This window comes from Lithobates pipiens, unplaced genomic scaffold (assembly GCF_037356315.1).
Source record: "Lithobates pipiens isolate NorthernLeopardFrog02 unplaced genomic scaffold, aLitPip1_a1.2 Scaffold_24, whole genome shotgun sequence".
In the NCBI taxonomy this organism is placed as follows: Eukaryota; Metazoa; Chordata; class Amphibia; order Anura; family Ranidae; genus Lithobates; species Lithobates pipiens.
In genome coordinates, this window is record NW_027507786.1 from 19,274,208 (window position 1) to 19,295,509 (window position 21,302).

At 49.7% G+C, this 21,302-nt stretch overlaps 2 protein-coding genes across 8 annotated transcripts in view; one reads left to right on the forward strand and one right to left on the reverse strand.

Annotated features, from left to right (window-relative positions):
• DENND2B (DENN domain containing 2B) overlaps nucleotides 1–6,833 on the reverse strand; it is a gene marked incomplete at its 3' end in the record, with an annotated part of 53,470 nt that extends 46,637 nt beyond the window's left edge. Inside the window, 1 exon segment of the mRNA XM_077453469.1 lies at nucleotides 6,704–6,833. Coding sequence (XP_077309595.1) covers nucleotides 6,704–6,833 — 130 coding nt within the window.
• An 8,033-nt stretch (nucleotides 6,834–14,866) lies between these two features.
• Nucleotides 14,867–21,302, forward strand: part of TRIM66 (tripartite motif containing 66) — an 83,530-nt gene continuing 77,094 nt past the window's right edge. For 2 of the 7 annotated variants that reach the window (XM_077453657.1, XM_077453664.1), the window contains exon 1: nucleotides 14,867–15,307. The gene's annotated coding sequence lies outside the window, so the exon portion shown is untranslated. Of the gene's footprint in view, nucleotides 15,308–16,168; nucleotides 16,268–16,714; nucleotides 16,812–17,302; nucleotides 17,388–21,302 lie in introns of those variants that run through there. The other 5 variants (XM_077453659.1, XM_077453662.1, XM_077453663.1 and 2 more) reach the window with 5 other exon arrangements.

The following is a 21,302-nucleotide window of genomic DNA, read 5'->3' on the forward strand; positions in this document are numbered from 1 at the left end:
GGAGACCAAAACAAAGAGGGGGGGGAGGGGAAAACCTGAAAAGGCTGCATTCCACACCCTGGCGCTTAGAATCGCGTGCGGCGATTCTACCCGTGATTTTTAAAAAAAAAGCGCTCGCAAAAATGACAAAATCGCACAACGTGGCGCGGTTCTGCTGCAATTGTCGCGAGGCAAATTGCTATGCAATCTCGCCAAACCCCATAGTATGAAGCGGCGCGGTTTGCTGCCATTTATCTCCACGCACCGCATTTTTTTAATTTATTTTTTTTATTTTTAGGCGCCATTAAAAATGAATAGCATCTGAAACGTGCGTTGTGCGACTTGCCGTTTTTACCGGAACGATTTTAAAATCACCAGCAGAATCGCACATCAACGCATTTTGCTAATGAATGTGAGCTGCAAAAAAAAAAAAAAAAAGGTCCGTGCGCCATTCCTTGTCGGCACACGACGCAGGAAATGTGAGCTGCGCAAAGAAAAAAAAAAACGCATGTCCGCTGTAGCGAGTTGCGTGTATTGTTTGACATGGGGGGGGGATCATTCTAAAAGAACGGATTCTTCTCTAGACATGTGCGATTTTTAATTCGTTTTTTGCCGAATCTTGACAAATTGTTTCATTCGGAAATATCGGCATGACCGAAAACCCGTTTTACGAATTTTCAAATATTCGGAAGAATTCGTTAAAGTCGAAAATCCGGAAAGTTCGAAAATCTGAAAATTTCAAAAACCCGAAAATTCTAAAATCTGAAATAATAACAAACTATTAAATTATAGGTATTGGAATTTCCTTTCAAATTTAGCTGTTAGTAAATATAAAGAATACGAATGTATCCGAAATAACAAATGGTGTACCTAAACAAATGGAATGTAACAAATTAATAATAAATAACAATAAAAAAAATAAAATAAACACATGGAACGGAATGAATTAATAATTTTAAAAAAGTATTTTTTTTTTTTATTGTTATTTATTATTAGTGATGGACGAACGTTTCGCCCGGCGGTCGTTTCGCGGCGAATTTCCGACTTTCGCCGTCCGCGGGTTCGAACGCCTTTTTCCGTCGTTCGCCCCGGCGGACTTACGTGTTTAATGTATACAAGAACTTTAACCTTTCGTGACACGTTTATCATGTGTTACAGGACAACCAATTGAGACATGACAGCTCATGGACACTTGTACATTCCCCCTAACCTATAAATACACCCGATCCGGTGGCCATTTTACATTCTTTCTTCTGTCACTGTAGGGAAAGGATCCTGTGTGGAGTAGGGACAGAGAAAACGCTAGCTATTTGGTACACAAAAGTTCTTTTCAGGACTGGTATAGGTGTTAGGTCAGCAGCCTGAGTTTCTTTTGTCAGTTTAGATAAAGGGACAGAGCGCTGTATGCTGCTATTTTAGGGACAGCTCAGCCAGATTAGTCTTTCTTCATCATCATCATCATCATCATCATTAGCTGTTACTATCAGGTCCACAAAAGAGCTGTTCCAGCTAATCGTTCCAGCCTACTCTTTTTTGCCAATTTGTATAGGGACAGGCAGGAAGCAGTGTGTCAGGCAGTGAGGATAAATTTTAAAGACTTGCTGTTACTATTAGTTCCACAAAGGTTCTTTTCAGACTGGTATCAGTGGTACGGTAATAGGCTTGTACACGTATAATATTCTTTCTTCCAAAATATAGAAAGAATATTATACTTGACTGCTGCCCTTCTGCTGCAGTCTGCTAATCATTCACAACTCACTTGTTCCACAAAGCTCTTTATCAGGACTGGTAACTTGGTCTGTCTAGGGTGCTACGGTACATAGGCTTGGGTGCGGTACAGTCTGCTGTTCTGTAAGGACCGCTATCGGTCCACAATACATAGGGTTGCCGTGCACTACTGCTGACCGCTGCCCTATACTGCAGCAGTCCTTCAGCGGTATAGGGACTGACGCACAGTCTGCTAAACACTAATACACAACCTGCTTGGTCCACAAAAGTTCTTATAAGGACTGGTAACTTGGTATAGGGTGCTACGGTACATAGGCCTGAGTGCGTTACAGTCTGCTGTTCTGTAAGGACCGCTATCGGTCCACAATACATAGGGTTGACGTGCACTACTGCTGACCGCTGCCCTATACTGCAGCAGTCCTTCAGCGGTATAGGGACTGACGCACAGTCTGCTAAACACTAACACACAACCTGCTTGGTCCACAAAAGTTTTTATAAGGACTGGTAACTTGGTATAGGGTGCTACGGTACATAGGCCTGAGTGCAGTACAGTCTGCTGTTCTGTAAGGACCGCTATCGGTCCACAATACATAGGGTTGACGTGCACTACTGCTGACCGCTGCCCTATACTGCAGCAGTCCTTCATTGGTATAGGGACTGACGTACAGTCTGCTAATCACTAACACACAACCTGCTTGGTCCACAAAAGTTCTTATAAGGACTGGTAACTTGGTATAGGGTGCTACGGTACATAGGCCTGAGTGCGTTACAGTCTGCTGTTCTGTAAGGACCGCTATCGGTCCACAATACATAGGGTTGCCGTGCACTACTGCTGACCGCTGCCCTATACTGCAGCAGTCCTTCAGCGGTATAGGGACTGACGCACAGTCTGCTAAACACTAACACACAACCTGCTTGGTCCACAAAAGTTTTTATAAGGACTGGTAACTTGGTATAGGGTGCTACGGTACATAGGCCTGAGTGCAGTACAGTCTGCTGTTCTGTAAGGACCGCTATCGGTCCACAATAGATAGGGTTGACGTGCACTACTGCTGACCGCTGCCCTATACTGCAGCAGTCCTTCAGCGGTATAGGGACTAAGAGTTTTGTCACAGGGTGATTTAAAAAATGACAGGCAGAGGAAGAGGCAGGCCCTTCCGCAGGGGTGGTAGGGGTAGGGCAGGAGCAACAGCCTTGAGCCAAAGTGGGAAGTTGCAGAAGGTGCGTTCAATTACTTTAAAGGACGCACCAGACTTGGTTGAGTGGCTCACTCAGCCTTATTCTTCTGCACCCTCCTCATCCTCTCGATCTGCACCCTCTTCTTCACTCTCTGCTATGTGCACCCCCAAAGACACTACCACCAACAACACCACCACCACCACATACCTTCCGCTTGAGTGCAAATGGGGGCCTTCATGCTCCAGTGTTTTAATAGGGACCCCCGTATAAAAAGCATGAGGGTCAAGGACCAGTACTGGGTGGCAACGTACTTAGATCCCCGGTACAAACACAAAATGGCGGAAATGTTACCGCCGTCGCAGAGGGCTGTCAGAATGCAGCACTTCCAGGCCTTGCTTCGAGAAATGCTGCATTCTGCTTTTGCGTGCGCTGGCAGAGGAGCAATTCCCACTCCCAGAGAAGGATTTGCGGGTACCAATCCAACAGCGCCTGCAAGAAGAGGCCGGTTTGAAGATGTGTTGGTGACTTCGGATATGAGGTCATTCTTTCAGCCGACCCATCGACAGGTGTCATCCGGATCCAGCATCAGGGAACGCCTAGACCGTCAGGTGTCCGACTACATTGGGTTAACGGCCGATGTGGACGCTCTGAGGAGTGATGAACCCCTAGACTACTGGGTGGGCAGGCTTGACCTCTGGCCAGAGCTTGCCCAATTTGCAATCGAACTGTTGGCTTGCCCCTCATCCAGTGTCCTGTCCGAAAGGACGTTCAGCGCAGCAGGGGGGATTGTGACCGATAAGCGTACTCGCCTAGCTCACGACAGTGTTAACTACCTCACATTTCTAAAAATGAATGAGGCATGGATCTCGGAGGAATTCAACACATGTGATCAGTAGACCATGTATATGTCTATAAACAATTTTTGGAATCAAGCACACAGACCTTCTTAATTCATTTGGCTCACTTCCCTGACCCAAAAAAGCACACCGTACTATATGCCCCTACCCTCCTCTTTGAAGAGGTTGAGCGGTGTCATATTTCTACTGGGGCTGCTTATTATGAGGGGTTCCCACCATCCCTGTGCTGTGCTGACTTCCTCCTGGGTGTTCTTATTATGAGGGGCTCCCACCATCCCTGTGCTGTGCTGACTTCCTCCTGGGTGTTCTTATTATGAGGGGCTCCCACCATCCCTGTGCTGTGCTGACTTCCTCCTGGGGGTTCTTATTATGAGGGGATCACACCATCCCTGTGCTGTGCTGACTTCCTCCTGGGGCTGCTTACGGTGCTGCTGTCAGCGCTGTATGTCACGGAGCTGCTGTCAGCGCTGTATGTCACGGAGCTGCTGTCAGCGCTGTATGTCACGGAGCTGCTGTCAGCGCTGTATGTCACGGAGCTGCTGTCAGCGCTGTATGTCACGGAGCTGCTGTCAGCGCTGTATGTCACGGAGCTGCTGTCAGCGCTGTATGTCACGGAGCTGCTGTCAGCGCTGTATGTCACGGAGCTGCTGTCAGCGCTGTATGTCACGGAGCTGCTGTCAGCGCTGTATGTCACGGAGCTGCTGTCAGCGCTGTATGTCACGGTGCTGCTGTCAGCGCTGTATGTCACGGAGCTGCTGTCAGCGCTGTATGTCACGGAGCTGCTGTCAGCGCTGTATGTCACGGAGCTGCTGTCAGCGCTGTATGTCACGGAGCTGCTGTCAGCGCTGTATGTCACGGAGCTGCTGTCAGCGCTGTATGTCACGGAGCTGCTGTCAGCGCTGTATGTCACGGTGCTGATGTCAGTGCTCTGTATTACGGTGCTGCTGTCAGTGCTCTGTATCTCCTGCACCCTCTTGTTTGCCTACCCTGGTCCCTGACCTTCCCTCTCCTCCATTGCCTTCATTAGCTCCATAGTCCTGAATTGTCAGAACAATTTCCCAAATAAAAAAAAATGCTTGTAGTTATCGATCCCAAATTCACCTCATACATGTATTATGCTATTGTCCAGGTGGTGGGACTACGTGCTACCCCCTAATAATTACCCCGTGGCCGCAAATTCGACCTAAAGGTTTGCGAAATTCGCCTCCCATTGAAGTCAATGGAGCCCGCGGCGAACGGTCGTTTTCGCGAACGTTTGTGTCCGTTCGCGTTTCGCGTTCGCGAAACGTCCCGTCGGAAGTTCGTCCATCACTATTTATTATTATTAATTTGTTACATTCCATTTGTTTAGAAAAATTTGTTTGTTTTCCTTTTCATTTCCTTTGTCTTCTTTTTTTTTTTTTTTTTTTTTCGGGGGTCTTACGTTATGATCGCAATTCGTAAATCCAAAAATAAGAAAGAAAATCCAAAGTTACGAAATTATCAGAAATAAATAAATAAAATAAACACATGAAACGAAATGAATTTTTAATTATTAAAAGTATTTTTTTTTTTATTATTATTAATTTGTTACATCCCATTCATTAAGAAAAATTAGTTTGTTTTTCCTTTTCATTTCCTTTGTCTTCTTTTTTTTATTTATTTTTTTCGGGGTCTTACGTTATGATCGCAATTCGTAAATCCAAAAATAAGAAAGAAAATCCAAAGTTACGAAATTATCAGAAATAAATAAATAAAATAAACACATGGAACGGAATGAATTAATAATTTAAAAAAAAGTATTATTTTATTTATTTATTATAATTCGTAACTTTGGATTTTCTTTCTTATTTTTGGATTTACGAATTGCGATTATAACGCAAGACCCCGAAAAAAAAAAAAATAAGAAAAGGAAAACAAACAAATTTTTCGAAACGAATGGGACGCAACAAATTATTAATAATAATAATAATAATAATAAATAACAATAATAAAAATGTATTATTATTAATAATTTGTTCTATTTGTTTAGATACTTCATTCGTAACTTCGGATAAATTCAAATTTGTTACTTTCATTAACAGACAAATTTGAAAGGAAATTCCAACACCTATAATTTTATAGTTGGTTATTATTTAGTTAGTTATAATTTTGGATTTTCCAAATTTCTGGATTTTCGAATTTACAAATTTTCGAATCTGCGAACTTTCAAACTTTCAATCACAACGAATGACCCGAAAGAATAAAAAAAAAAAGAATGACATTTTCCAGCTCCCTGGGCAGTTTTTGCGCCCGAAGGCGCCCATCTTTTTTTTTTTTTTTTTTGCGTGCGGCGCTCGAACGATCTTCACACTTGGAGCGCCAACATTCTGCCGCAGCCCAGATGTGACCCCTCCCCCGCGAGGTGATAATACAAGAGGAATATTGGGATTTCCATTCCGCCGATTTGGGTAACGAGACCTCCTGAGATCAGGAAATCGCCGGAAACGCCAAAAATAAAAGAGCTCTCAGGTTACATAATAAGCTCCCGCTGCTGGGGGGAGGGGAGTGGCGGAGGGGGGGGGGGGGGGGAGGGGTACAGGGCAAAACACTTCCCCTGATGCAGACAGGAGATCACCAGCTACGGTTAAAGGAACACTCCACCCACAACTGACATTTTGTGTAGACGAGGCTCTTTCGAAGTCTCACCTCTCCTGCTGCATTTTTCCTAAGTAAATATTCAGAATGATGGATAAATACATGTAATTTGTCATTGGATGCAGCAGGTGGGCGGAGCTGAGAACACAGCTCACCACTCTACGGTAGAACTGGGTGGGGGGGGGGAGGGGATTTCTGGTATTCATCTACAAGCAGATTTGGGTGGAGCGACCATTTATACAGAATCCACAATCCCTGATAATGGACGCGGAGGTCGGTGTAATATCTTCATTCTGCATCAGCGAGAGGAATGAGAGGAGAGGGATCTTAGAGATGTACAAAACAGAATTGCTTCTGGTCTCCTGCATCCTCTTTGCAGCCACTTCCCGTCTCCATGCACTCCAGTGACAGCTGCACGGCTTTTCTCAGGGCGGGTTTCCCGATGGTGACAACAGAGGACCTTGTCTGTGTCATGGGTGCTGAAAATGCCTCTTGTAGTCACCATCAGAAGCCCATGTGACCGGGTGACAACGCAGGAGGCGGGGACAGAGCGTTGTCACCCGATAACAGGAAGTGCCTGAATAAGGACCTCCATGGCTGGTAAAGTAGAATTTTCCCGTTGCACACAATTCCTGAATCAGCGACTCCCAGCTGGGAACCGGTGACAACACAAGTCATAGCGTATATCTCCGGCACAGCGTATATCCCCCCGGCACAGCGTATATCCCCCCGGCACAGCGTATATCCCCCCGGCACAGCGTATATCCCCCCGGCACAGCGTATATCCCCCCGGCACAGCGTATATCCCCCCGGCACAGCGTATATCCCCCCGGCACAGCGTATATCCCCCCGGCACAGCGTATATCCCCCGGCACAGCGTATATCCCCCCGGCACAGCGTATATCCCCCCGGCACAGCGTATATCCCCCCGGCACAGCGTATATCTCCAGCACAGCGTGTATCTCCAGCACAGCGTATATCCCTAGCACATCGTGTATCTCCAGCACAGCAGGCATCTCTCAACTCCCAATCATTTATTATAGTGATCGAATCACAGCAGTAATTTGTGTCATTTTGGGGGCCACACCAGGGCCGGATCTGGCCTGTCTGATGTGGGTGTGCATTATAAAAAATATCAGGGAGAGCAGAGTATGGGGGGGGGGGGGGGGTCAGCAGGAAAAGTACAGGGGGCCAGCAAGGCAGAGGATGGGATCAGCAGTTTGTAGGCTGGGGTCACCGCTGGCAGGAGAGAGAGCAGGGGTCACCGCTGGCAGGAGAGAGGACAGGGGTCACCGCTGGCAGGAGAGAGGGCAGGGGTCACCACTGGCAGGAGAGAGGACAGGGGTCACCACTAGTAGGAGGGAGGGCAGGGGTCACCTCTGCCAGGAGGTAGGGCAGGGGTCACCACTGGCAGGAGAGAGAGCAGTGGTCACCGCTGGCCGGAGTGAGGGCAGGGGTCACTGCTGGCAGGAGAGAGGACAGGGGTCACCACTGGAAGGAGAGAGGATGGGTCACCACTGGCAGGAGAGAGGGCAGGGGTCACCGCTAGAAGGAGAGAGGACGGGGTCACCACTGGTAGGAGGGAAGCAGAGGTCAATGTTGGCTGGAGAGATGACACGGGTTACCACTGACCGGGCAGAAGACAGGGGTCACCACTGGAAGGAGAGAGGACAGGTGTCACCATGGCAGGAGAGAGGGCAGGGGTTACCACTGGCAGGAGGGAGGGTAGGGGTCACCGCTGGCAGGAGAGAGGACAGGGGTCACCCATGGCAGGAGGGAGGACAAGGGTCACCGCTTGCAGGAGAGAGAGCAGGGGTCACCGCTGGCAGGGCAGAGGGCAGGGGTTACCGCTAGAAGGAGAGAGGGCAGGGGTTACCGCTAGAAGGAGAAAGGGCAGGAGTCACCGTTAGAAGGAGAGAGGGCAGGAGTCACCGTTAGGAGAGAGGGCAGGGGTCAATGCTGGCAGGAGAGATGACAGGGGTCACCACTGACAGGGCAGAAGACAGGGGTCACCACTGACAGGGCAGAAGACAGGGGTCACCACTGACAGGGCAGAAGACAGGGGTCACCACTGACAGGGCAGAAGACAGGGGGTCACCACTGGAAAGAGAGAAGACAGGGGTCAACACTGGAAGGAGAGAGGACAGGTGTTACCGCTGGCAGGAGAGAGGATAGGAGTTACCCATGGCAGGAGGGAGGGCAGGGGTCACCACTGGCAGGAGAGAGGACAGGGGTCACCGCTGGCAGGAGAGAGAGCAGGAGTCACCGGTGGCAGGGCAGAGGGCAGGGGTCACCGTTGGAAGGAGAGAGGGCAGGGGTCACCGTTGGAAGGAGAGAGGGCAGGGGTCACCGTTGGAAGGAGAGAGGGCAGGGGTCACCGTTGGAAGGAGAGAGGGCAGGGATCACCGTTGGAAGGAGAGAGGGCAGGGTTCACCGTTGGAAGGAGAGAGGGCAGGGATCACCGTTGGAAGGAGAGAGGGCAGGGATCACCGTTGGAAGGAGAGAGGGCAGGGATCACCGTTGGAAGGAGAGAGGGCAGGGGTCACCGTTAGAAGGACAGAGGGCAGGGGTCACCACTGGAAGGAGAGGGGGCAGGGGTCACCGCTGGAAGGAGAAAGGACAGGGGATACCACTGGTAGGAGGGAGGGCAGAGGTCAATGCTGGCAAGAGAGATGACAGGGGTCACCACTGACAGGGCAGAAGACAGGGGTCACCACTGGAAGGAGAGAAGACAGGTGTCACCACTGGCAGGAGAGAGGACAGGGGATACCACTGGCAGGAGAGAGGGCAGGGGTCACTGCTGGCAGGAGAGAGAGCAGGGATCACCGCTGGCAGGGCAGAGGGTCACCGTTAGAAAGAGAGAGGGCAGGGGTCACCGTTAGAAGGAGAGAGGGCAGGGGTCACCGTTAGAAGGAGAGAGGGCAGGGGTCACCACTGGAAGGAGAGGGGGCAGGGGTCACCGCTGGAAGGAGAAAGGACAGGGGATACCACTGGCAGGAGGGAGGGCAGGGGATACCACTGGCAGGAGGGAGGGCAGGGGTCACCGCTGGCAGGAGAGAGAGCAGGGGTCACCTCTGGCAGGGCAGAGGGCAGGGATCACCGTTAGAAGGAGAGGGGGCAGGGGTCACCGCTGGAAGGAGAGAGGGCAGGTGTCAGAGCTGGAAGGAGAGAGGATAGGGGTCACCACTTCCATCCCTGCACTGTACATACACAGCTTGGGCACAGGTAGCAGGATCTCCTTCTTGGCTCTTCCCCACACAGCACAGAGCTGAGATCTGATTCTTTTTTCACACAGCTACGATCTGCACTGCGTGCAGCTGGTGACTATGTTGCACTTCTGACCTGTGAAATTCCCTGGTCAGAACGGCAGTGCGGCTGTAGTAACCAGCTACACACACAGTGCAGATCGTAGCTGTGTGAAAGAGAATCAGATCTCAGCCCTGTGCTGCGTGGGGAAGAGCCGAGGAGGAGATGCTGCCTGTGCTCAGGCTGTGTATGTACAGTGCAGGGATGAGAGATGTCCGGTGTGGAGGGGGGTTGTTGTGAGTGGGAAGCTTTGGGGGGTGCAGCTGAATTCTGGAGGGGGGCGCAGCACACCCCAGAACCCCCCTAGATCCAGCAATGGGCCACACAGGGCGTCTTTGTCACGTAATATAATGTGTGCTAAACCTTCTACTCGTGGTCGGAAGCCCGTGTGACAGGGTGACAACGCAGGAGCCTGAACACGGACCTTCATGGCAGATGGTGACAGCGGTGGCATATGTCTGTGTAATGTGCTTGTGTGACAGGGTGACACCGCAAGAGCAACAGGGAGACTGGGACAAAGTGTTGTCACCAGGCCTTTTTTTCAGCAGGAATTTGGGGGGACGCAGTTCCTGCACCTCTGACACTGAATGTATAAAATGGCAAGGGTTGCTGGGGTGTGCTGGAGGGTCCATTAATACCGGCTACTGGGGGAATCGATTCTTTCTGGGGGAATCTATTGTGCCTGAACAAGGACCTTCATAGCAGATGGTGACAGCACAGTGTGTCTGTGTAATGTGTGCGGAAACATCTCTTTGTATTCTCCATCGGAAGTCCGGGTGACAACACAGGAGCACAACTGGGAGACAGGGACAGAGTGTTGTCACCCTATACAGGAAGTGCCTGAACAAGAAAATTCATGGAATATGGCGACAGCAATAGACTATGTCTGTATAATGTGCCCGTGTGACAACTCAAGAGGACACCTAGGATGAGGATGAGCTATCCTATTTATAGTAGTGCATCGAAATTAAAATTTTGGTGCCGAAACCGAGATTCAAGATGCAATTGAAACGCCGAAACCGAAATGGACAGTTTTAAAAATTTTCTTTTAAATTTAACCAGTTGAGACCCGCGCTATTGCCAAATGACGGCTACAGCGCGGACCTCCTTTGCCGGGACGACGTCTATTGGCGTCGTCCCGTGCACGAGCGGCCTGCGCGCCCCCTGAGGGGCGCGTGCGGCGCGCTCTGTGATCGGCGAGTCCATGAGACTCGCCTGATCACCGATCCGAGCAAGGGGTCGATCCCGACCCCTTACCACGTGATCAGCTGTCAGCCAATGACAGCTGATCATGTGATACAACAGGGCCGGTAATCGGCTATTATTCCTCCTCGCGCTGATAGCGCGAGGAGAAAAAAAAAATCCGATCACCGGCGGCCATGATCGGGACATCAGTCCCGATCACGGCCAGCCCTGCCAGTGCCCACCTGCCCCCTGCCAGTGCCACCCATCAGTGCCACCCAGCAGTGCCCATAGTGCCACCCAGCAGTGCCCACAGTGCCACCCATCAGTGCCCGCAATCTGCCTCAACAACGGTGCTGCACCCCAGTGCCACATATCCGTGCCCATCAGTGTCATCTACCAGTGCCCATCAGTGCCGCCCATCAGTGCGCAGCAGTGCCTCCTATCAGAGCCACCTATCAGTGCCCATCAGTCCCATCTATCAGTGGTACCTATCAGTGCCCCTTAGTGCCACCCATCTGTGCCACCCATTTGTGCCATCTTATCTGTGCCCATCAGTGCCGCCTTATCTGTGCCCATCAGTACTACCTTATCTGTGCCTATCGGTGCCACCTTAACTATGCCTATTGGTGCCACCTTAACTATGCCTATCAGTGCCCACCAGTGCAGCCTATCAGTGCCGCCTCATCAGCGCACTTCAATGAAGGAGAAAAATGACCTGTTTGCAAAATTTTATAACAAACTATTAAACATGATTTTTTAATTTTTTTTATTTTGCATCTTTTTTTGTTTGTTTAGCAAAAAATAAAACTCCGAGCTGTAACTAAATACCACCAAAAGAAAGCTCTATTTGTGAGGAAAAAATGATAAAAATTTAATTTGGGTACAGTGTTGTATGACCGTGTAATTGTCATTCAAAGTGCATCAGCGCTGAAAGCTGAAAATTGCTCTGGGTAGGAGGGGGGTTTAAGTGTCCAGTAAGCAAGTGGTTAATTAATGTCGCTGGTTTTTGCATTGAAGTCAATGAGATGCAACTTTGCATTGAAGTCAACAGGGGGCGTTTTTGCACTAGAGTAAATGGGAAACGATTATGCATTGAAGTCAATAGTGGGCATTTTTGCATTAAAGCCAATAGGGGGCAGGGGTGTTGCTGGGTCTACAAAAGATCCGGGGCTAGAGCCCATAGCAGCGAAGTAAAGAAAGTCATACGCTTGGGAGGGCACACACATTTCTATAATCTACATGTGTGTGTGTGTAAATATGTGTGTAAAGTATCTGACAAAAGTAAGTACACCTTTTCATGTGACAACACTGAAGAAATTGCCAAGCATGTCTCCAGACGGCCCGTAATTCATGCCAAAGGAGCCCCGACCAAGTATTGGGTGTATACTATACTGTACATGGGCAGACTTCTCACCAACACAACATTTCTGGATTAAAAATCATTTTTTTCAATTAATCTTCTGTAATATTTAAATTTTCTCAGATATATGAATCTTGGGGTGTCACTCGCTGTAATCCCTAATCATCAAAATGAAAAGAAATGCTTGAAATCTATCACTCTGTGTATAGCACATCTATCTATATATATATATACCCCACCCCCCTCTATATACACCCCATCCCCCTCCTATATACACCCCATCTTCCCTCTATATACACCCCATCCTCCCCTCTATATACACCCCAGCCCTTTTCTATATACACCCCATCTTCCCTCTATATACACCCCATCCCCCCTCTATATACACCCCAACCCCCCTCTATATACACCCCATCTTCCCTCTATATACACCCCATCCCCCCTCTATATACACCCCATCCCCCCTCTATATACACCCCAACCCCCCTCTATATACACCCCATCTTCCCTCTATATACACCCCATCCCCCCTCTATATACACCCCATCCCCCCTCTATATACACCCCATCTTCCCTCTATATACACCCCATCTTCCCTCTATATACACCCCAACCCCCCTCTATATACACCCCATCTTCCCTCTATATACACCCCATCCCCCCTCTATATACACCCCATCCTCCCTCTATATACACCCCATCCCCCCATTATATATACCCCATCCTCCCTCTATATACACCCCATCCCCCCACTATATATACCCCATCCCCCCACTATATATACCCCATCCTCCCCTTTATATACACCCCATCCTCCCTCTATATACACCCATCCCCCCTCTATATACACCCCATCCCCCCTCTATATACACCCCATCTTCCCTCTATATACACCCCATCCCCCCTCTATATACACCCCATCCTCCCTCTATATACACCCCATCCCCCCACTATATATACCCCATCCCCCCACTATATATACCCCATCCTCCCCTCTATATACACCCCATCCTCCCTCTATATACACCCATCCCCCCTCTATATACACCCCATCCCCCCTCTATATACACCCCATCTTCCCTCTATATACACCCCATCCTCCCTCTATATACACCCCATCCCCCCACTATATATACCCCATCCTCCCCTCTATATACACCCCATCCTCCCTCTATATACACCCATCCCCCCTCTATATACACCCCATCCCCCCTCTATATACACCCCATCCCCCCACTATATATACCCCATCCTCCCCTCTAGTCTATATATATCACTCTGTGTGTAACACATCTATATAAAATATAGGATTTTCACTTTTTGAATCTAATTACTGAAACAAATTAACTTTTTGATGATATTCTCATTTTATGAGATGCTCCTCTATATCTCCCATAGTTTGTGGACTCTATAAATTTCCAACAGAATAAATAATATACTTTATATTTATATTTTTATAAGGGACGAGTATCGATCGTCATTTCTGTTACATTGTAATATAAGGGACGAGTATCGATCGTCATTTCTGTTACATTGTAATATAAGCGGACGAGTATCGATCGTCATTTCTGTTACATTGTAATATAAGCGGACGAGTATCGATCGTCACTTCTGTTACATTGTAATATAAGCGGACGAGTATCGATCGTCATTTCTGTTACATTGTAATATAAGCGGACGAGTATCGATCGTCACTTCTGTTACATTGTAATATAAGCGGACGAGTATCGATCGTCACTTCTGTTACATTGTAATATAAGCGGACGAGTATCGATCGTCACTTCTGTTACATTGTAATATAAGCGGACGAGTATCGATCGTCACTTCTGTTACATTGTAATATAAGCGGACGAGTATCGATCGTCACTTCTGTTACATTGTAATATAAGCGGACGAGTATCGATCGTCATTTCTGTTACATTGTAATATAAGGGACGAGTATCGATCGTCATTTCTGTTACATTGTAATATAAGGGACGAGTATCGATCGTCACTTCTGTTACATTGTAATATAAGCGGACGAGTATCGATCGTCATTTCTGTTACATTGTAATATAAGGGACGAGTATCGATCGTCATTTCTGTTACATTGTAATATAAGTGGACGAGTATCGATCGTCATTTCTGTTACATTGTAATATAAGCGGACGAGTATCGATCGTCATTTCTGTTACATTGTAATATAAGGGACGAGTATCGATCGTCACTTCTGTTACATTGTAATATAAGCGGACGAGTATCGATCGTCATTTCTGTTACATTGTAATATAAGGGACGAGTATCGATCGTCATTTCTGTTACATTGTAATATAAGCGGACGAGTATCGATCGTCATTTCTGTTACATTGTAATATAAGGGACGAGTCTCGATCGTCATTTCTGTTACATTGTAATATAAGGGACGAGTATCGATCGTCACTTCTGTTACATTGTAATATAAGGGACGAGTATCGATCGTCATTTCTGTTACATTGTAATATAAGGGACGAGTATCGATCGTCACTTTTGCAACATTGTTAAAAAAAATGGAACTTTAATAGAATAATAATAATAGAACATTTGGCGGGCAGACGCGGTTATCATCGCGGGATTTATTTTTGGCTGCGAGGTTCTCGGCCTTGAAAGGTGTCACGGGACGGCGGAAATGGAAAATGTCATGAGGGTCAGGTGTCGTCACCTGTGTCGGGGATGGGGGTGGGGGGTCGATCTGTCGTGCTTATCCTTTGTTGTACTGCTCCGCCAGGCTGGCAGGATTCCCGCGGGGGCCCTATTTAGATTCACAGCTTGCATCATGCAGTACTTGGTATAAACAGCTCGTCACCTGGGACCCCCCCCCCATCTCCTGCGCTGCCTGTCACAGATCTGCTGAGTAGAGGACTCCTCCGCACCAAGCTGGACGCAGGTAACCCTCCGCCAGTCTTCCCGTGTGTGGAACGGGATTTCCGTGTCGCCTTGGAGATTTGGGATTTTGTCTTCTTTTTTTATTTTTGTGTGGCGTATCGTACAATAACTTCCTGCGACAAGCTGCGGGTTTCGCAATGTGCTGCGGAGTTTAAACGGAGGAGGTGAAATGTTCTGCGGGGACTGAACAGAGGAGGTGAGACGTTCTGCGGGGACTGAACAGAGGAGGGGAGATGTTCTGTGGGGACTGAACAGAGGAGGTGAGATGTTCTACAGAGAGTGAAATGAGGAGGTGAAATGTTCTGCTGAGAGTGAACGGAGGAGGTGAGATGTTCTGCGGGGACTGAACAGAGGAGGGGAGATGTTCTGCGGGGACTGAACAGAGGAGGTGAGATGTTCTACAGAGAGTGAAATGAGGAGGTGAAATGTTCTGCTGAGAGTGAACGGAGGAGGTGAGATGTTCTGCGGGGACTGAATGAAGGAGGTGAGATGTTCTGCGGGGACTGAACAGAGGAGGTGAGATGTTCTACAGAGAGTGAAATGAGGAGGTGAAATGTTCTGCTGAGAGTGAACGGAGGAGGTGAGATGTTCTGCTGAGAGTGAACGGAGGAGGTGAGATGTTCTGCGCAGAGTGAACGGAGGAGGTAAGATGCCCTGCGAAAGGTGAATGGAGGAAGTTAGATGTTCTACAGAGAGTGAAATGAGGAGGTGAAATGTTCTGCTGAGAGTGAACGGAGGAGGTGAGATGTTCTGCAGAGAGCGAACGGAGGAGGTGAGATGTTCTGCAGAGAGCGAACGAAGGAGGTGAGATGTTCTGCAGAGAGCGAACGAAGGAGGTGAGATGTTCTGCAGAGAGCGAACGAAGGAGGTGAGATGTTCTGCGGAGAGCGAACGGAGGAGGTGAGATGTTCTGCGGGGACTGAACAGAGGAGGTGAGATGTTCTACAGAGAGTGAAATGAGGAGGTGAAATGTTCTGCTGAGAGCGAACGGAGGAGGTGAGATGTTCTGCGGGGACTGAACAGAGGAGGTGAGATGTTCTACAGAGAGTGAAATGAGGAGGTGAAATGTTCTGCTGAGAGTGAACGGAGGAGGTGAGATGTTCTGCGGGGACTGAACGAAGGAGGTGAGATGTTCTGCGGGGACTGAACAGAGGAGGTGAGATGTTCTACAGAGAGTGAAATGAGGAGGTGAAATGTTCTGCTGAGAGTGAACGGAGGAGGTGAGATGTTCTGCGCAGAGTGAACGGAGGAGGTAAGATGCCCTGCGAAAGGTGAATGGAGGAAGTTAGATGTTCTACAGAGAGTGAAATGAGGAGGTGAAATGTTCTGCTGAGAGTGAACGGAGGAGGTGAGATGTTCTGCAGAGAGCGAACGGAGGAGGTGAGATGTTCTGCAGAGAGCGAACGGAGGAGGTGAGATGTTCTGCAGAGAGCGAACGGAGGAGGTGAGATGTTCTGCAGAGAGCGAACGAAGGAGGTGAGATGTTCTGCGGAGAGCGAACGGAGGAGGTGAGATGTTCTGCGGGGACTGAACAGAGGAGGTGAGATGTTCTGCGGGGACTGAACAGAGGAGGTGGGATGTTCTACAGAGAGTGAAAAGAGGAGGTGAAATGTTCTGCTGAGAGCGAACGGAGGAGGTGAGATGTTCTGCGGGGACTGAACGAAGGAGGTGAGATGTTCTGCGGGGACTGAACAGAGGAGGTGAGATGTTCTACAGAGAGTGAAATGAGGAGGTGAAATGTTCTGCTGAGAGTGAACGGAGGAGGTGAGATGTTCTGCGCAGAGTGAACGGAGGAGGTAAGATGCCCTGCGAAAGGTGAATGGAGGAAGTTAGATGTTCTACAGAGAGTGAAATGAGGAGGTGAAATGTTCTGCTGAGAGTGAACGGAGGAGGTGAGATGTTCTGCAGAGAGCGAACGGAGGAGGTGAGATGTTCTGCAGAGAGCGAACGGAGGAGGTGAGATGTTCTGCAGAGAGCGAACGGAGGAGGTGAGATGTTCTGCAGAGAGCGAACGGAGGAGGTGAGATGTTCTGCAGAGAGCGAACGAAGGAGGTGAGATGTTCTGCGGAGAGCGAACGGAGGAGGTGAGATGTTCTGCGGGGACTGAACAGAGGAGGTGAGATGTTCTGCGGGGACTGAACAGAGGAGGTGGGATGTTCTACAGAGAGTGAAAAGAGGAGGTGAAATGTTCTGCTGAGAGCGAACGGAGGAGGTGAGATGTTCTGCGGGGACTGAACAGAGGAGGTGAGATGTTCTGCGGGGACTGAACAGAGGAGGTGGGATGTTCTACAGAGAGTGAAAAGAGGAGGTGAAATGTTCTGCTGAGAGTGAACGGAGGAGGTGAGATGTTCTGCAGAGAGCGAACGGAGGAGGTGAGATGTTCTGCGGAGAGTAAACGGAGGAGGTGAAATGTTCTGCAGAGAGTAAATGGAGGAGGTGAAATGTTCTGCAGAGAGTGAACAGAGGAGGTAAGATGCCCTGCGAAAGGTGAATGGAGGAAGTTAGATGTTCTACAGAGAGTGAAATGAGGAGGTGAAATGTTCTGCTGAGAGTGAACGGAGGAGGTGAGATGTTCTGCAGAGAGCGAACGGAGGAGGTGAGATGTTCTGCGGAGAGTAAACGGAGGAGGTGAAATGTTCTGCAGAGAGTAAATGGAGGAGGTGAAATGTTCTGCGAAGATTGAATGGAGGAGGTGAAATGTTCTGCAGAGAGAGAACGGAGGAGGTGAGATGCTCTGCAGAGAGCGAACGGAGGAGGTGAGATGTTTTGCGGAGAGTGAAATGAGGAAGTGAGATGTTCTTCAGAGAGCAAACGGAGGAGGTGAGATGTTCTGCGGAGAGTGAACGGAGGAGGTGAAATGTTCTGCAGAGTGAAATGAGGAGGTGAGATGTTCTGCGGAGAGTGAACGGAGGAGGGGAGATGTTCTGCAGAGAGCGAACGGAGGAGGTGAGATGTTCTGCAGAGAGTAAATGGAGGAGGTGAAATGTTCTGCGGAGAGTGAACAGAGGAGGTGAGATGCTCTGCGGAGATTGTACGGTGCAGGTGAGATCTTCTGCAGAGTTTGAATAGAGGAGGTGAGATGCGTTGCAAAGAGTGAGAGGAGGTGAGATGTGCTGCAGAGACATAGAGTAAGTTAGTAGTTGATGGTGGTGGGAAGTGGGGGGTTAAGATAAGCTGAACGCAGTTTGGTGCGATGTGCTGCAGCCCAGGGGATGAAGCAGCAGCTGTGCTGAGAAGAGGTGAGACGAGCTGCAGAGATGGCTGTGATCGGAGGTTTGTGTGATGTGGTTTCACTGGCTCTTATCTACGCAATGTGCTGCAGGTTAGCAGTTGTGTCAACTTTTCTTCTGGTTGTGCGATGTGCTGCAGCCCCGACGTCACATCGACACTTCCCACGGCTTACATGTGTCTGAGTAATGTTCTGTTATTTCCATTTGATTTGATTGCAAGCTCCATGGACCAATACCTGCCCACCTTGTACATTCCTGTCTGTTACATTGTATTACATCTTCTATCAATGTGCCCTACAATTCTACAGCGTTCCGTGCCCATCATAAGGGGTTCCCACCACCCCTGTGCCCATTATGAGGGGTTCCCACCATCCCTGTGCCGAGTTCCCGGGTCTGTACACCCGCTGTGCCCATTATGAGGGGTTCTCACCATCCCTGTGCTGAGTTCCCGGGTCTGTACACCTTCTGTGCCCATTATGAGGGGTTCCCACCATCCCTGTGCTGAGTTCCCGGGTCTGTACACCCGCTGTGCCCATCATAAGGGGTTCCCACCATCCCTGTGCCGAGTTCCCGGGTCTGTACACCCGCTGTGCCCATTATGAGGGGTTACCACCATCCCTGTGCCGAGTTCCCGGGTCTGTACACCCGCTGTGCCCATTATGAGGGGTTCCCACCATCCCTGTGCTGAGTTCCCGGGTCTGTACACCCGCTGTGCCCATCATAAGGGGTTCCCACCATCCCTGTGCCGAGTTCCCGGGTCTGTACACCCACTGTGCCCATTATGAGGGGTTACCACCATCCCTGTGCTGAGTTCCCGGGTCTGTACACCCGCTGTGCCCATCATAAGGGGTTCCCACCATCCCTGTGCCGAGTTCCCGGGTCTGTACACCTTCTGTGCCCATTATGAGGGGTTCTCACCATCCCTGTGCCGAGTTCCCGGGTCTGTACACCCGCTGTGCCCATCATAAGGGGTTCCCACCATCCCTGTGCTGAGTTCCCTGGTCTGTACACCTGCTGTGCCCATCATAAGGGGTTCCCACCATCCCTGTGCCGAGTTCCCGGGTCTGTACACCCGCTGTGCCCATTATGAGGGGTTCCCACCATCCCTGTGCTGAGTTCCCGGGTCTGTACACCCGCTGTGCCCATTATGAGGGGTTCCCACCATCCCTGTGCTGAGTTCCCTGGTCTGTACACCTGCTGTGCCCATCATAAGGGGTTCCCACCATCCCTGTTCCGAGTTCCCGGGTCTGTACACCCGCTGTGCCCATTATGAGGGGTTCCCACCATCCCTGTGCTGAGTTCCCGGGTCTGTACACCCGCTGTGCCCATTATGAGGGGTTCCCACCATCCCTGTGCCGAGTTCCCGGGTCTGTACACCCGCTGTGCCCATTATGAGGGGTCCCCACCATCCCTGTGCTGAGTTCCCGGGTCTGCACACCCGCTGTGCCCATTATGAGGGGTTCCCACCATCCCTGTGCTGAGTTCCCGGGTCTGTACACCCGCTGTGGTATATTCCTGGGAATTGCTGGGAGTTGTAGTTCTGCAGCAGCTGGAGAGACTGGGATTACGCAGAGATGTCACTGGTGGTTGGGGGAGGGGTAGCTATTCTCACACTGGTGGACTCTAGAGGGACCCCACACACCGCGTGTCGTCAGATTGCCTCATCCGGAGGTCTGGGAGCTCCTATGATGCAAGTACTCCCCTTCCCCCGATCCATGGGCAGTAAGGATGAACTCCACCTATACATAGAAATATACAGTATCTGACAAAAGTAAGTACACCCCTCAGTCACATTTCTCTTCTCTCTTCTCATGTGACAACACTGAAGAAATGACACTTGTCTACAATGTAAAGTAGTGAGTGTACAGCTTGTATAACAGTGTAAATTTCCTGTCCCCTCAAAATAACTCAACACACAGCCATTAATGTCTAAACCGCTGGCGACAAAAGTCAGTAAGTGAAAATGTCCAAATTGGGCCCAAAGTGTCAATATTTTGTGTGGCCGCCATTATTTTCCAGCACTGCCTTCACCCTCTTGGGCATGGAGGTCACCAGAGCTTCACAGGTCACCACTGGAGTCCTCTTCCCCTCCCCCATGATGACATCACAGAGCTGGTGGATGTTGGAGACCTTCCCCTCCTCCACCTTCCCTCTGAGGATGTCCCACAGATGATCAATAGGGTTTAGGTCTGGAGACATGCTTGGCCAGTCCATCACCTTCACCCTCAGCTTCTTTAGCAAGGCAGTGGTGGTGTTGGAGGTGTGTTTGGGGTGGTTATCATGTTGGAATACTGCCCTGCGGCCCAGTCTCTGAAGGGAGGGGATCATGCTCTGCTTCAGTATGTCACAGTACATGTTGGCATTCATGGTCCCCTCAATGATCTGTAGCCCCCCAGTGCCGGCAGCACTCATGCAGCCCCAGACCATGACACCCCCACCACCATGCTTGACTGTAGACAAGACACACTTGTCTTTGTCCTCCTCACCTGGTTGCCCCCACACACGCCTGACACCATCTGACACCAAATACGTTTATCTTGGTCTCATCAGACCACAGGACATGGTTCCAGTAATCCATCTCCTTAGTCTGCTTGTCTTCAGCAAACTGTTTGTGGTCTTTCTTGTGCATCATCTTTAGAAGAGGCTTCCTTCTGGGATGACAGCCATGCAGAACAATTTGATGCAGTGTGCGGCGTATGGTCTGAGCACTGACAGGCTGACCCCCCCCCCCCCCCCCACCCCTACAACCTCTGCAGAAATGCTGGCAGCACTCATACGTCTATTTCCCAAAGACAACCTCTGGATATGACGCTGATCACGTGACCTCAACTTCTTTGGTGGACCATGGCGAGGCCTGTTCTGAGGGGAACCCGTCCTGTTATACCGCTGTATGGTCTTGGCCTCCGTGCTGCAGCTCAGTTTCAGGGTCTTGGCAATCTTCTTATAGCCTAGGCCATCTTT